General features: G+C 35.4%; 7 protein-coding genes across 7 annotated transcripts; 4 read left to right on the plus strand and 3 right to left on the minus strand.

Moving 5' to 3' along the window:
* Window positions 1–489: 489 nt before the first annotated feature.
* Window positions 490–1980, minus strand: TFB2 (TFIIH/NER complex subunit TFB2; the record flags this gene model as incomplete). Its single annotated transcript, XM_022820008.1, has 1 exon — window positions 490–1980. One exon carries the CDS (start codon window positions 1978–1980, stop codon window positions 490–492), a length of 1491 nt encoding a protein of 496 aa, XP_022676515.1.
* A 549-nt stretch (window positions 1981–2529) lies between these two features.
* On the plus strand, window positions 2530–5958 carry RET1 (DNA-directed RNA polymerase III core subunit RET1; the record flags this gene model as incomplete). Its single annotated transcript, XM_022820009.1, has 1 exon — window positions 2530–5958. The coding sequence occupies one exon, from the start codon at window positions 2530–2532 to the stop codon at window positions 5956–5958; it is 3429 nt and encodes a 1142-aa protein (XP_022676516.1).
* Window positions 5959–6098: 140 nt separating this feature from the next.
* MEI5 (Mei5p) lies at window positions 6099–6755 on the minus strand (the record flags this gene model as incomplete). The annotated part of the gene is made up of 1 exon (XM_022820010.1): window positions 6099–6755. One exon carries the CDS (start codon window positions 6753–6755, stop codon window positions 6099–6101), a length of 657 nt encoding a protein of 218 aa, XP_022676517.1.
* A 260-nt stretch (window positions 6756–7015) lies between these two features.
* Window positions 7016–9145, minus strand: NOC2 (mRNA-binding ribosome synthesis protein NOC2; the record flags this gene model as incomplete). The annotated part of the gene is made up of 1 exon (XM_022820011.1): window positions 7016–9145. The coding sequence occupies one exon, from the start codon at window positions 9143–9145 to the stop codon at window positions 7016–7018; it is 2130 nt and encodes a 709-aa protein (XP_022676518.1).
* Window positions 9146–9482: 337 nt separating this feature from the next.
* Window positions 9483–11150, plus strand: GEP3 (Gep3p; the record flags this gene model as incomplete). Its single annotated transcript, XM_022820012.1, has 1 exon — window positions 9483–11150. One exon carries the CDS (start codon window positions 9483–9485, stop codon window positions 11148–11150), a length of 1668 nt encoding a protein of 555 aa, XP_022676519.1.
* A 299-nt stretch (window positions 11151–11449) lies between these two features.
* On the plus strand, window positions 11450–12850 carry VPS30 (beclin 1; the record flags this gene model as incomplete). Its single annotated transcript, XM_022820013.1, has 1 exon — window positions 11450–12850. The coding sequence occupies one exon, from the start codon at window positions 11450–11452 to the stop codon at window positions 12848–12850; it is 1401 nt and encodes a 466-aa protein (XP_022676520.1).
* A 431-nt stretch (window positions 12851–13281) lies between these two features.
* RNR1 (ribonucleoside-diphosphate reductase large chain 1) lies at window positions 13282–15846 on the plus strand (the record flags this gene model as incomplete). The annotated part of the gene is made up of 1 exon (XM_022820014.1): window positions 13282–15846. The coding sequence occupies one exon, from the start codon at window positions 13282–13284 to the stop codon at window positions 15844–15846; it is 2565 nt and encodes an 854-aa protein (XP_022676521.1).
* Between the last annotated feature and the right edge of the window lie 155 nt (window positions 15847–16001).

Here is a 16001-nt window from a genome sequence, read left to right on the forward strand (position 1 = left end):
TATAGAATGATACGTTTGTGTTTCGTTGTCACCTTTAATTACTGGGTATTTGCCATATTTGTATCATACCTGAGCTTTACTTAATTTTTTTCTTTTCTGACAACGACGACACGCTAGGATTTTGAATGGATTATTTGCATTGTTTTTACTTTCCTACTATTTGAAAAGAAAACAAGTGCTTTGTTTATTGCATCAATTTTTCCATTTCCCCTTTGAAATGTATATGCAAGCGATGGTATAATTGTATAATAGTTCCTGTTTATAGATAAAACACTGAATAAGGCTTTACTAATTTTAAATTTTTCCCTATGTTCTATTTTTTAGGTCCCTAAAATGAAATTATGATATACAAAAAGTCCACGTACTGCCTAAAACAATATGGTTCTACATCGTACATGAGATTTATCTGATGTTAAAATGCTATAAGAATTAAATATATTAACAAGAAATATTTAAGTGGTCATTAAATTATCAAACTGATTGCTTGCTTCATTTTTTAAAGTTTCGTCTATGAAAATCAAGCACTTGAGAATTGCCTTCGTTGGATACAAAAAACATCTTCTTTTTATCATTTTGCCATAACAACACACCAATATCTTTAGCATAGTCAACCACAGTCTGATATTCCTGATATGAGTCGAAGTCAGTGTACAAATACCCTTCGTAACTCATGATTCTGTCCAATTCAAGTTGCCATAATCTGATTTGATCCACAACAGTTGGCGGTAAAACTTGAAGGGTCTCATTTGTGGATGAATCAAGTTCTAGTTTTTTATTCAAGTTTTCCTCTGCTAATCGCCTCATCTTTGGATGTGCATGGGTCTCCAAATATGCAATAATCTGATCTGCAGTGATACCATTCAACAATGCATTTCTTACTGATTCTCTAGTCAATTGGCCTGTGACCATATTGGCAAACCTAGATTTCAAATGTGCGAACAATGATAAGATTGCAATCTGTAATGGAGAATTAGAATATGAATAAAGTTTGAAATTTGTTTCTATAATTAAAGCACCATCTTGAGTTTGTTCCGCAGACTCATCTGGAAGCCCTTCACCTTCTGTGGCTGCAGCTCCATCATTGGCTTTGTGTAAAACGCTATCCAAGGCTACTGATGCACTTCTGAATGCTTTTGTATCAGATGTTAGTAATGTGGCCAATCTTGTTGGATAGAATTTCTTGAAGTCGGACTGATTCTGATAAATTAAACCATAGTCTCTCATATCTTGTAACATGATCCTTTGAGTATTACTCAACATATCTACCTTGTAAGCTTTCCCCAATTGTAATGCACCTAACATGAAAATAAAATTCAAAACATCAACAGGGTCCATCTGTAAAGTTTCAGCCATCTTCAAATATTGAAGAAGTAGTGTCCATATCTGTGCATTGACATCTTGCAACAAGAACTGAAAACCTTGGTTTGTGATCTTCAACTCGCCATAGTTCGCTTCTTCCATCAAACCACTATGTTGTAATAGATCAAGAACTTTACCACCAGGTGCATTAGTATTAGGCGTCCCGACCATATAGTGTAAAATATTTTCCCATTTCTCGGCGCTATATTCATCCAACATGACAATAGAAACGTTATTATCATCATCTGTAACATCACCAAAGGAATTATTAATTTCTCCACCAGTCAAAACATTTTTGAATGACTTCTTAAAAATGGGGTTTAATTGAATCATGAACGGTTGTTTTGATTCACCTTCTATGATAAGATTTAAAGACTTCATAGACTTGATCGAGTACTGAAGTTGGAACTTGGCATCATGTTTCACCCATTTATCTAGATCTCTCAAAGAAACATCGTGATCTTGGAATAACATCGACATCATAAAGAATTTAGCCATTGGAGAAAGTAACCTATAAATTGCTAAACATGTTGCTGGAGACTCATAGAGCCTTGACTGAACTTGTTCGGGAAGGCCTTCTAAATAATCATTGACAGTGGTCTTGAAGAGATTCAGGCTCATCTTTAGGAGTCAAAAGACCTGCAATTATCTATGTTAATTAACAAAGCTCACAATTTTACTTAGAGTTCCTCTTACGATCAGATCTTGCAATCATTACAGTTTTATTACAGTCAACAACTTAAAATTGAAGTATACAACTTTCTCATTGTATATTGGAAGGTTTGACATTATGCTTCATGAACTGAAGTCACGTGTTAACCAGGTTATCATTATGGACGGAATACACGTGACTTGTCGTCTATTTCCCTTTTACCATCAAAAAAAAATTTCTTTTGAAATCAAATTCGTAATGAAAAATAGCGAAGCTCATCTCGACATTTAGGCAGTAAATTTAAACTACATTAGATACAGAGTTCTGACCAGGAAGAGTCTACGGGAAACGGTAGTGTATCACTTCTACTTCTTAATCTGTGTTCAATTACTCTAAGTTGGATACAAGAAGATTTGGTAAGTTTTCTCTTATAGCAGGATACTGAATTTGTCAGATCACGGGGATAACTAAAACCGTCATTAGTCAAGAAGTGATATCTTCTGTTAATTAATATAAAGATGGTTAAAGCAGAGGTTCATGACCACACTAACTATGAGAAAGATGAAGCTTTTGATGCTCTTTTACAGCCAGTTTTTAGAGGTAAGAAATTAACCGATGAGATTAATACTGCAGAGGATAAGTGGAATCTTTTACCTGCATTTTTGAAAGTGAAGGGTTTAGTGAAACAGCATTTGGATTCTTTCAACTACTTTGTAGATGTCGACTTGAAAAAAATTATCGAAGCTAATGAGGTAATACTTTCAGATGTTGATCCGGAATTTTATTTGAAATATGTGGATATCAGGGTCGGTCATAAATATAATGGGAACAAAGTGGCTATGATTCCACCACACGAATGTAGACTAAGAGATATGACGTACAGTACTCCAATCTATGTTGATATTGAGTACACTAGGGGTAGGTCTATCGTTTTGCACAGAGATGTGGAGATTGGAAGAATGCCAATCATGTTAAGATCAAACAAATGTATTTTGGATGGTGCGGCAGATAATGACATGGCAAGATTGAACGAATGTCCTCTTGACCCAGGAGGATATTTTATTGTTAACGGTACAGAAAAAGTCATTTTAGTGCAAGAACAATTATCGAAGAATCGTATCATTGTTGAAGCTGATGAAAAAAAAGCCATTGTTCAAGCTTCCGTTACTTCTTCTACACACGAGAGAAAATCTAAGACATATGTTGTCACCAAAAATGATAAAATATACCTTAAACACAATTCTATTGCTGAAGAAATTCCGATAGTAATTGTCTTAAAAGCATGTGGTGTTGTTTCTGATTTGGAAATTATGCAGTTAGTCTGTGGTAATGATAGTAGTTACCAAGATATCTTTGCAGTTAATTTCGAAGAAGCTGCTGAGTTGAATATATACACCCAATTACAAGCTCTTGAATTTATTGGTGCTAAAGTGAAAACAGTTAGAAGACAAAAATTATCTATCCTACAAGAAGGTATCGAGGCTATAGCAACAACAGTCATTGCTCATTTGACTGTAGAAGCTCTTGACTTTAGAGAGAAGGCACTATATATAGCTATGATGACCCGTAGAGTTGTCATGGCAATTAAAGATCCAAAAATGGTCGATGATAGGGATTACGTTGGTAATAAACGTCTAGAATTGGCTGGTCAATTAATGTCTTTATTATTTGAAGATTTGTTTAAAAAGTTTAACAATGACTTCAAAGCTAACATCGACAAAGTTTTGAAGAAGCCAAACCGTGCGGAAATGTATGATGCACTTTTGACAATTAATGTTCATTCAAACAACATCACAACTGGTATGAATCGTGCAATTTCTACCGGTAATTGGTCTTTAAAACGTTTCAAGATGGAAAGGGCGGGTGTTACCCACGTCTTATCTAGGCTTTCATATATATCTGCCCTTGGTATGATGACAAGAATTTCATCTCAATTTGAAAAATCCAGAAAGGTTTCAGGTCCTAGAGCTTTACAACCTTCTCAATTTGGTATGTTGTGCACATCTGATACTCCAGAAGGTGAAGCCTGTGGTTTAGTTAAGAATTTGGCTCTAATGACACATATTACTACCGACGATGAAGAAGGACCAATTAAGAAAATATGTTTCTTGTTAGGTGTGGAAAACATAAGTTTAGTGGATAGTGCTTCGCTTCACTTAAACTTCGGGGTTTATTTGAATGGTACAATTATCGGTACGACCAGATTCCCAACAAAATTCGTTACTCAGTTCAGAAGTTTAAGAAGAACTGGGAAGGTTTCTGAATTTATTTCCATTTACACAAATACACATCAAAAAGCAGTCCATATTGCAACAGACGGTGGTAGAATTTGTAGACCTCTGATTATTGTTCAGGACGGTAAGTCCAGTGTTACTGCGGATCATATCAGGGACCTTCTTGCTGGTAAGCTGCAGTTCGATGATTTCTTAAAGCTAGGATTGGTCGAATATTTAGATGTTAACGAGGAAAATGATTCTTTCATTGCTTTATATGAACGTGATTTATCTGAGCAAATAACACATCTTGAAATTGAGCCTTTCACAGTTTTAGGGGCTGTTGCGGGTTTAATTCCTTACCCACATCATAATCAATCTCCACGTAACACTTATCAATGTGCGATGGGTAAGCAAGCTATTGGTGCTATAGCTTATAATCAATTTAAGAGAATAGACACATTACTATATCTCATGATATATCCGCAACAACCTATGGTCAAGACCAAGACTATTGAATTAATTGACTACGATAAACTTCCAGCAGGCCAAAATGCCACTGTTGCTGTCATGTCCTATTCTGGTTACGATATTGAAGATGCATTGGTCTTAAACAAGTCTTCCATTGACAGAGGTTTTGGTCGTTGTGAAACACGTCGTAAGAACACAACTATTCTAAAAAGATACCCCAACCATACACAAGATATCATTGGTGGTATGAGAGTGGATGAAAAAGGGGAACCTATATGGCAACACCAAGCACTTGGTCCAGATGGGCTCGGTGAGGTAGGAATGAAGGTTGAGAGTGGTCAAATATATGTTAATAAGTCAATCCCAACTAATGCATCGGATAGCATTTTAGCACAAACACAGGCTCAATACAAAGAGACTCCTGTTGTTTATCGTGCACCGGAACCATCTCATATTGATCAGGTGATGATGTCTGTATCTGACAATGATCAAGCATTGATCAAAGTTTTATTGAGACAGAATAGAAGACCTGAACTTGGAGACAAGTTTTCTTCCAGACACGGTCAAAAAGGTGTTTGTGGTATTATCGTTCAACAGGAAGATCTTCCATTTAATGACCAAGGTGTTGTGCCTGATATTATTATGAACCCTCATGGTTTCCCATCTCGTATGACCGTTGGTAAGATGATTGAACTTATCTCAGGTAAGGCTGGTGTTTTAAATGGTAGTTTAGAATATGGTACTTGCTTTGGTGGTTCCAAACTAGAGGATATGTCTAAAATCCTTGTTGACAACGGATTCAATTATTCGGGTAAGGACATGCTATACTCAGGTATCACCGGTGAATGTCTACAGGCGTACATTTTCTTTGGTCCAATATACTATCAAAAGTTGAAGCATATGGTTTTAGATAAAATGCACGCCAGAGCCAGAGGACCAAGAGCCGTTTTGACGCGTCAACCAACGGAAGGTAGATCTAGAGATGGTGGTTTAAGATTGGGTGAAATGGAACGTGACTGTGTTATTGCATATGGTGCCTCTCAATTACTCTTAGAAAGATTAATGATCAGTTCAGATGCGTTCGAAGTTGATGTTTGTGAAAAGTGTGGTCTAATGGGTTACAGCGGTTGGTGTACTTCTTGTAAGACCACCGAACATGTCGTCAAAATGACCATCCCTTATGCTGCTAAGTTACTCTTCCAAGAATTATTAGCGATGAACATTGCACCTAGATTGAAATTAGGAGACGAATTTGAAACCTGAGAACATGTATAAAAGTTGATTTAACTATTTGTAAGCTAATATACTTAATTACCTTGACATTATCAAAAGTCAACCAATATTATAACAAGTAATAATGATGCATTTTATCTATATTTTAGTATAATTTTCATGATGTCATCTTATTGGGTTGGGTACACCATGCTGAAATCTACTTTTATTTTCGAGGCCAATTCTTCCAGAGTCATTTCATTAGCGTCCTGCGCTTGGAAATTACTCTCAATTTTTTTTAATTGTTTCTGCTTTTCTTCTTCTGCTTCCTTAACCTTCTCGTCTATCCTATCTCTGATCTCATTCTTTTCTTCTTCAGGTAAATGAAAGAAATCAGGTGATTCTAGAATATCTTCCATTTGTTGTTGTATACCATCGTCATAGTAGTACTCTAATTGACGTTTTGCAGCATCCATTTCCTTTTTTCTATATTCTTGGTATCCCCCCATTCGATCAATTTTCATCAATATACTGTTGTGTAAGTATGACATACCACACTGACATATGGCACGCCACTTTTCAATTAACTCAAGTGTTTTAACTTCTTTGCTGTATGTTTCAAGTACCTTTACTGCTCTTTTCAACAAAACTTCCTTTTTGGCCAACTCTCTGATGTCCCGATCAATTTCGTTCTCCACTTTCCTGATCTCTTTTAATATCTTCAGGTTACTTTCTTCATCATTTGATAATTGTTTATTTCTCTGTGTCTGAGGTGAACACTTGATATTAAGATCACTTACGTCACTTTCTGGAACCAAGGTCCGGTCACTATCAAATTCAGAATTCATGTTTGTTAAATTTTAAAAGGTTGCTGAAGGTTGAAGTTTATGTATAATGAATGACACTTTTTAGTAGTAATTATATCTGCTGGGAAGATGGTTGTAGTATACAATGTTATATAAAGTTTGAAGTTGAAATACTCCATTTCTTGTTTGTATATATTATTCAGACGAAAAAGAAAATAGCCGCTAAGAGTATTATCAAAATATACTTTTTCATAACAAAAAATATCATTTAAGATATTATGATAGTAAATACCGGAGATAAATCATTTTTCAGTTTCAGAGTTATCATCATCCATTTCTATATCTTGTGCACCATCGGACAATTCTTCTTCATCCCCTTGTTCATCGTCAGATTCCAATGATTCTCTTAGTAGTCTAGCCTTTTCTTCCTTGACTTCGCGTTGAACTGCAACCCATGACCCTAGAGGTGTTTCTTTCCATGTAATATCATTTAAGAATCTCTCCACTTCAGATCTATTATTTGGACCAAAGTCGACATCACCTCTCTTTTTTAGAATGAACTGGGTGTTTTGATTGATCTTGTCTACAACATTTTGGAGCATTTTGTTAAACTTGGCGTTTTCTGAGTGCTTAATGTAACGACGTAGAGAGATGACAGCGAGGGTTGTCAATTCTGGGAAGGAGACACTTTTACAATATAGAACAAAATATTCACCCAATAAATCAACGAATTGCTCAGCAAGACCTTCTTGGTATATTCTTGTTCCTAAGTATGCTTGTGTACACTTGATATTGTGATCAAAATCGAAAGCTGGCAAAGTAGATTTCTTAGGCTTCTTGGTGAATGCAGTGGATGATAAGATTTCGGATAATAATGGGTAAATTGGAATGAACACACCGGTATTTTGTGATATTCTGATCAAAGATCTGATTAAGTAGAACCTTAGAGGGAAGAATTGAGCAGTTGGAATTAATCTAATAACACCAATAGTAACTTGGACTAATGGATAAATCAATTGCCTTAAAGGAGACTCATGGCCATTTTCTTTTTCTGGATTACATTGAATAGCAATTACTCTTGACCAGAAATCCAAAGAGTGACAGAACTGCCAATTGTAAATAATTTTGTATGCGGTTGTTGGGTCTACCTTCGAGGTTCTCTTGGTGGTAGCATTGATGCTATTTCTTAAATGAATGGCAAGTTGTCTAATGTATTCGAACCCTGATTGGTAGCTGATAACCTCATCAATACCGAAAAGCTCTGCAGCAGAGTTCTTTTGGAAATTGATCAATGGCATATTTCTAATATTGGTTTTACGGCATGATTTAATGAAAGTTGAGTATGTAGCCTTCAAGACAATTTCTAAAAGAGCCTTTTTGTATTCACGAGAAGCATTATTCAAAAATGCAAATGCTGCAATCTGAGTTTCGACATCTCTAGTGGTAGACCACACTTCAACAATTTGAGTTATCAATTCCTTCAATAACCTTCTAAAGGATATGAAATATGGTAGTAATTCAAAAGTAGAATGTAGTATCATTGATGCTACATCTGTATTGTTTATGTCGCTTAATAGCAAAATTAAAGATGGCAAATGTGCTTTTAAAACTGACGAAAGCTTGGAGACATTTTTGCTTGATGGCAAATTTCTTGTTTCATTCTTTCCAACTTTATATGGGGTAAGCTTCTGAACTGCTTTAGGCATATCGACAAGTGCAATAAACATTAACTCATGGAATGCTTTTTCATCCAAAACAGAAAACTTGTAGTCTTCAACATTCTCTTCTTTGTTCATGTTAACAGCTGCTTTGAAGGCTGCCACAACACTTCTGATTGTTTTGAAGGATGGACTCTTTTTTAAATCTTTCTTCCATTTAGTGACAAGTTTCATGTCAACCTCAACCTTTGCATCACTAGATGACTTAACTGGTTTTTCTGCAACATCTTCATCACCTTCTTCTTCTCCTTCATCCGAAATATCATCTAAAGGATTTGATGCTTTGAAAGATAATAAGTCTGGTTCATTTTCTGCCAAATACTTATAGAAATCCGGATCCTTCTCTGCCAAATCATGCATATCCATGTTAACATCCTCTTCGTCTTCAGCTGAAGATTGTTGATCAGACTCACTGTTGTTCTCTGCATTTTTATTTTGAGTGTCTTTTGTCAAATTCTTGGACATTTTTGGAATGTCAATTGTATTATCGAAGAACTCTTCAACTTTCATATCTTTGAAAACTTCTTCCTTAGCAGACTGCTTTAATTTTTGATCCTCTTTAGTTAAAGCAGCAGCCTGTTTTTCTTCCTCGGTTTTGTTACCTCTACGACCCGCTGTTCTCTTAGCATGGTCCTTCAATTTCTTTCTATGATCTAACGTATGTTTCAAATGTTTCGATTGAAACTTCTTAGTAGCTTTAGAAACTTTACCCATCTTTGACGTGTGTGTGGTATATACTTCTGGTTTGAATGGGATTGGTTATCTGAGAAATCTGTCTATACTAATTTTAGTTAAAACACATCTTAAAGTCCTAGCTCATCTCATCTCATCTCATCTCATCGCATCTTTCAGGTTTCCTCAGCTTGGAAAACTTTTCACATCGTTTCTTTTTTATCCGGGTAATAAAATTTAATATCACTATTTAGCATAGTGTTAAGATATACATCATCGCGATGCCTGATGATGAATACAAGATATAAAGCTTAATAATTTTCATTCAAGGCGTTTGCAATCAACCAGACTCTTACTCTTCAGATTTAAAACACTGGTAATGAGTTTCTTGCGACTGTCTTCCTGTGCTTTCCGAAGGTCGTGTCGTTTTATATCATGCAAAAGTTGTGGTATAGAATTGCAATCCAATAATCCAGATGGTCTTGGATATTGTAAAAAGCCCAAACCCTTCGTGAAGACTCATGATAGCAAAGATTCCATTGAGAAATTAAAATACTTAATGTTTACGCAAGAATTGCAGCAGAAAAAGTCAGAAATTGGTGTTTTAGATCCTGATGTTGACGATGATTATCAATTGTCAACTCCAAAGAGATTGACATGTAAGCGATGCATCGAGGCGCTTAGCCATAATAAATATAACACTGAAAGTTTTCCAGTACACTATTTTGAAAATATTAAAGGTGCCCTACCCCATATTGCGAATGTCTACCACATTGTATCACTAGCAGATTTCCCTTTCACTTTAAATAAAGCTGCATTCATGAAAAAAGAGAATATTAACTATTTATTACTCTCCAAAGCCGATCAAATCACTTATAAATCAGCAATTCTTCCTCATAAAGGTTCTGCGTTTTTCGCTGAATTTTGTAAACGTCATATTGGTGTTCCTGTCAAGAAGGTTGTGCTTTTTTCCAGCGTCAGAAAATGGAATATTCCATCAATTCTAAATTCGCTCGCTAAGAGGTGTTTCCTATTGGGTAATCCAAATGTTGGAAAGACCTCTTTGATTAATTCATTGCTCAAAGAGCGGCTAGATTCATTTCAAGCCCAAGTTGACAAGCAAGGTAATGTTATTGGGCCGCATAAAGGCATCCAAAATATCAAAACAATTAGAGATAGAATAAACTTCAATAAAGGTGGGGTATCTCACATACCAAATTTTACACAGGCAATTCAAACCTATGTTATAGATGATAAAATTGTCAATGATTTACCTGGGTACACTATTGGTCCTTCTGAGACTGTTGATCTCTCAAAAATTATCGAAAAGGAAAATCTCGATGATATTAGGAAAACTTCAAAGTTCAAAATTGACAAATTAATAAAACAGCGATACGTTAGCCTAAAAGGATCTAAGAATGGTAAATGTTTGTCTTTCGGGGGAATCTTTCATCTAGTTCCTCCGGAATCTACTATTAATCAAGTTGTGAATTATATACCTGTGATGGAACATGAGTTCTCGAATGTTGAAAAGGCTATATCTGTTTCCGAGGAGGTCCTGAAAAATGCTAATCACCCACTTAAAAAGTATTTCTGCTTGAAACATCCATATACGGATATTAAGATGTTTGATAGGCACGTTATTCCGCCTTTCCAGGGCACTGTTGAAATTGTTATAAAAGACATCGGTTACTTCCAGGTAAAACCTACAGGTAAATACAGTTTCAACGGCCTTTATGAGATATGGGTTCCAAAAGGCATCAAGGTGTGTATTAGAGAACCTTTAGCCAAACTCATATCAACAAGCTATGATAAATATATTGAGAGTAAAGTTCCTACAGATCTGTGTCCAGACCGCCCATTGGTTTCGGATACGTATATCATGGATCATAATGAACCTGATACCTTGAGTAAAATGAAGGAGATGTATATGGAGAAAACTAAAAGTGACAACCTTGCTAGAAGATTACACCAAACAGATGCAAGCGAATTGCTAAAAGAGATACACAACCCTCCACTGAATTTGTACTGGTACTATAAGTGGTAATTCTTGTATATATATAAGTGTGTAAATAATTTTCGATTCATCAAACTCATAACCCCTAAATTATAGACAATGCTACCTTACTGCACACTGCTGAAATTGAAGTTTTCACCTGTAGATGATCTTCTTTGTTCTTTTGAAAAGTTGTCATCATGTATACAAATATTTTTTGTTTTTGTTATCATTGTTTATTTTAAAATTAAGAGTAATGATTAATTAAAAGCTACGCAATTTGAAGTTTAGACAAGATTGTAGATATTGCTATGAGAGTGTGATGTAAGTCCCAATATCGATAAACACAAATGGGGGACTTAACACTAAGATGTATGAACTGTCGTTCCTTATTGGACATTGATTCATCCTTGGTGGATTTATCTATGGCCCAAAGGGATCTACTATTAAATTCTGAAACTAATACGGATAACAGTGATAATAACAAACATAATGGCGAAAACGATAGAAATATCATACCTCAGGAAAAATTAAAGATCATAAATCAAGTAAAAAGTCCATCGCAACTTCGAATAGGACAAGCCAAAAACGTGACTGCAGAGTCATATGTTTTCCTAACAGACACTGAGTTTAGTTTGACAAAGTTCAAAAATAATGGCGATGAATTTGTAGACGATGAAGATTATGATGAAAGAAATAAGACCTTGTCATCCAGGATAAGTGCACTCAGTAATATTTTCAATATCTTATCCTGTAAAAGTAATATAGACTATCCAGTGTGTCAAGGCTGTTGTGATACATTGTTGGAGAAACTTAAGGAAGAGTATAATCAAGAATTAAAGAAAAGGGATACATACCATGAATTTATGAAGCGAATCCAGGAGCAGAATAACTCCGTTGAAATATATAGCGATGGTAATAAAGGACCAAAAGAGCTCAAAAATTTAAAACGGGAGAAAGAGGAACTATTACGGCAACTACAGGAACTAGAAGGTGAGAATGATCTCCTTCAAAATGATATCCAGACTCTCCAAAGTCAGCTAAAAGAGAAACAAGAACAGCAACTTGAGCAATTAAGAGAGAAAAATGTCCAACAAATGGAACACCTTTCATTCATTAAAGATATACAATCGCTCAAAAATCAGCGTGTCGTTACGTTAAATCATATCGACAGTCTCCGCAAACTTAACATATATAATGAGACATTCAGAATATCTCACAAAGGTCCATTTGGAACTATAAATGAGTTACGTTTGGGAAGTGTTCCAAAAATCCAGGTTCCTTGGACAGAAATAAATGCCGCTCTGGGTCAAGTAGTATTGTTATTATCCCTAATTGTGGAGAAAACGTCATTACCATTACCAGATTATAATTTAAAGCCAATGGGATCTACTTCCGTGATTGAGAAGCGAGACCTGCAGACAGATCAATGGTTTGTATTAAAAGCATATGGTGGTAGTGAGTTTAGCCTAAGCTCTCTTTTCCATAAAGAAAATCCCATAGATAAGGCTCTTCTAGCCATCCTTGAGATCATTAAGAAATTATCGGAAAATGTTTCATCAAACACAAGTGAACCAGCATCAATAGAATTACCGTATGATATCTCGGATGATAAAATCAATGGTTTGTCAATACTTTTGAAAAGCTCTTCCCCCTCTTTGGAGTGGACTACAGCGTGTAAATTTCTTCTCACGAATATTAAATGGCTTCTCGCATTCTCTACCTCCCGTATAAATAAAGCTAAACCATGAGAGCAATAGTATATGAATAATAATAAACTTATGTAACAATATTACATTTTCTTCTGTTTATTATGGACAACTTTAAAAAAGAAATATCTTGCCAATCTTATTTCTACTTGATTCATTGTCAGTTTCAGTTTCTCTGGTTTCTATCTATTCACATTAGACGCTGATAACTGACGAATTTCAAACATTTCTATATTTTGGAAAATTAAAAGAATTTAATAAAAAAAAAAAAAAAAGAATTATTACAATTAGTGATAGGCATCTATCTGTATGTCTGAAACTCATATCCGATAACAATAAGAGCTAAAAGGGCTCAGTTAACTTTGCTCATTCAATCAAAAAATACTTTAGGAATACATTAAGATTTAGTTCATCTATATCGGTGATTAGTAAGGATCTAATATAGTTAGATACCTAATAGTCATTAATTTTCAATGACAGACACCGTTGAACTATGGGATGCGAAGTCATCTCAAAAGAAATCATTCAACAAGGATAAATTAATTGAATTTTTAGGGTCTCTTACATTCGGATTAAACAAGGACTATTTAGATATAACCTTGGTTGTGGATAAGATTTTATTAGGTGCCCCAAATGAACTTACCGATAAGGCAAAATTTGTGTCATATGTGGCCGAAACAGTTGCGGCAATGTCTAGTACCCATCCTGATTATTCTACACTAGCAGCAAGAGTAGAGATTAGAGAGTTGCATGAACTCATCGGTAAATCGACGTTTACAGAGAATCTAGCTAAACTACGAAAGATTGTGGATGCGCCAGAAGATCAATCAAAGAGACGCAAACTGTCTAGTAGAAGCTTATCTAAAAATCTCATATCAGAGGAGTTTTATCAATATGCTTTAAAGCACCGCGACCAAATCGACAAGGCCATAGATATGTCAAGAGATTATTATTTTACATATTTTGGTTGGAAGACACTTTGTAAGTCATATTTGATGAAGAGAAACAATGAGGAAACTTATGAAACTCCGCAGTTTATGTTCATGAGAGTTGCTCTTGCTATTCACGGACCATTTAATGATATAGATGCAGTACTTGAGACTTACCAATTAATGTCACAAAAGTATTTTATTCACGCTTCACCTACTTTGTTCAATAGCGGTACAGTAAATCAATATTTGTCATCATGCTTTCTTGTGGCTATGGAAGAAGACTCTATTGATGGTATTTATAAGACTTTACACAAGACTGCTTTGATATCAAAGGCATCTGGTGGTATTGGAATACATGTGTCAAATATAAGGGCAAATGGTGCTTATATCTCAGGGTCGAATGGTACTTCAAATGGTTTAGTTCCTATGCTGCGGGTTTTTAACAACACAGCAAGATATGTCGATCAAGGTGGGAACAAACGCCCTGGTGCCTTTTGTATATACTTGGAACCATGGCATGGGGATATTATTGACTTCTTACAACTAAGAAAGAATCACGGAAAAGAAGAAATGAGGGCCCGAGACTTATTTTATGCTCTATGGATTCCGGATCTTTTTATGCAACGTGTTGAAAATAATGAAGATTGGTCCATTTTTAGTCCAGATGAAGCAACAGGTTTATCTGACTGCTATGGTACAGAGTTCAAAACCCTATATGAAAAGTATGAGCGAGAATTGATTCCAATGAAAAAAATGAAAGCGCAACAAATTTGGTCGGAAATTCTACAAAGTCAAACGGAGACAGGAGTTCCTTTCATGCTTTATAAGGATTCATGCAATGAGAAGTCCAACCAGAAAAACTTAGGTGTCATTAAGTCGTCTAATCTTTGTTGTGAAATCGTGGAGTATAGTTCACCAGAGGAAGTAGCAGTCTGCAATCTTGCATCAGTCGCACTACCTACGTACGTCAAAATAACTTCTGATGATTCTCCTGTATTTGACTTTGTAACTCTTCATCGTGTTGTTAAAGTGTTGGTTAGGAATCTAGATAGAACTATAGATGTTGGAGCTTACCCTATCCCAGAGGCAAAAAGAGGCAACTTAAGACACCGACCATTAGCTATTGGTGTTCAAGGACTTGCAGATGCTTTTATGCTCTGTAGAACACCCTTTGAATCAGAAGATGCTGCCACATTGAATAAACAGATATTTGAAACTATTTACCATGCCGCAATTGAGGCATCTATTGAACTCGCTGAGAAATATGGCCACTACGAAAGTTTCCCAGGATCACCAGCTCAAAAGGGTGAACTTCAATTTGATATGTGGGGCTTGAATAAGGAAAACTATCATTTTTTATTCGATGATTGGGATACCTTAAAGCAACAAATTACTAATGGGCCTGGTTTGAGGAATTCACTTTTAGTTGGTCCAATGCCAACTGCCTCAACTTCTCAAATATTGGGTTTCACAGAATCGTTCGAACCTATGACCTCTAATATCTATTCCAGGAGGGTGCTATCTGGAGAATTTACAATCGTTAATCAATATATGGTGGATGATTTTTGTAAAATGAAAGTATGGAACGAAAAGCTAAAAAATAGAATTCTAAAAGATAATGGTTCCATTCAAACCATTGATGGTGTGCCGGAGGAGATGAAGAGTTTATACAAAACTGTTTGGGAAATTTCTCAAAAAAAATTGATCGATCTTTCCAGAGATAGAGCTCCATTCATTGATCAGTCTCAGTCTCTAAACTTGTATTTGCGTGAACCAACTATGGGAAAATTAACATCAATGCACTTTTATGCATGGAAGAAGGGATTGAAGACAGGGATGTATTATCTTAGAACTCAGGCAGCTTCTCGTGCTATACAATTTACTTTGAATGATGAAAATACCTTATTAGACAAATTATCTACACACGCATCCGACACTACCAAAGTACTCCCCAAGAAATTTTTAGGCCAGTATCCAGATCATGCTAATGATGAGAACCATAAAAGTGATAATTCTTCCCAGGGTGATATATACGGAATCCATGATACAACTCCGTTGATTTGTAATATTATAGAAGGTGCGACTTGTGAAAGTTGCTCTGGGTGATGTATCAACATTCATAGTACCTTAGGAAATAACATTTTAACTTGTAAATAATTTCAATATTAAATAAAGACTCTTCAGTTTTCTGAACAGTTGATACTATACATTATATTTTGTTCAACAAAATATAGGAGGATGTGAGTGTGTATAAATGATAA

This window comes from Kluyveromyces marxianus, chromosome 5, assembly GCF_001417885.1.
Source record: "Kluyveromyces marxianus DMKU3-1042 DNA, complete genome, chromosome 5".
NCBI classification, from domain to species: domain Eukaryota; kingdom Fungi; phylum Ascomycota; class Saccharomycetes; order Saccharomycetales; family Saccharomycetaceae; genus Kluyveromyces; species Kluyveromyces marxianus.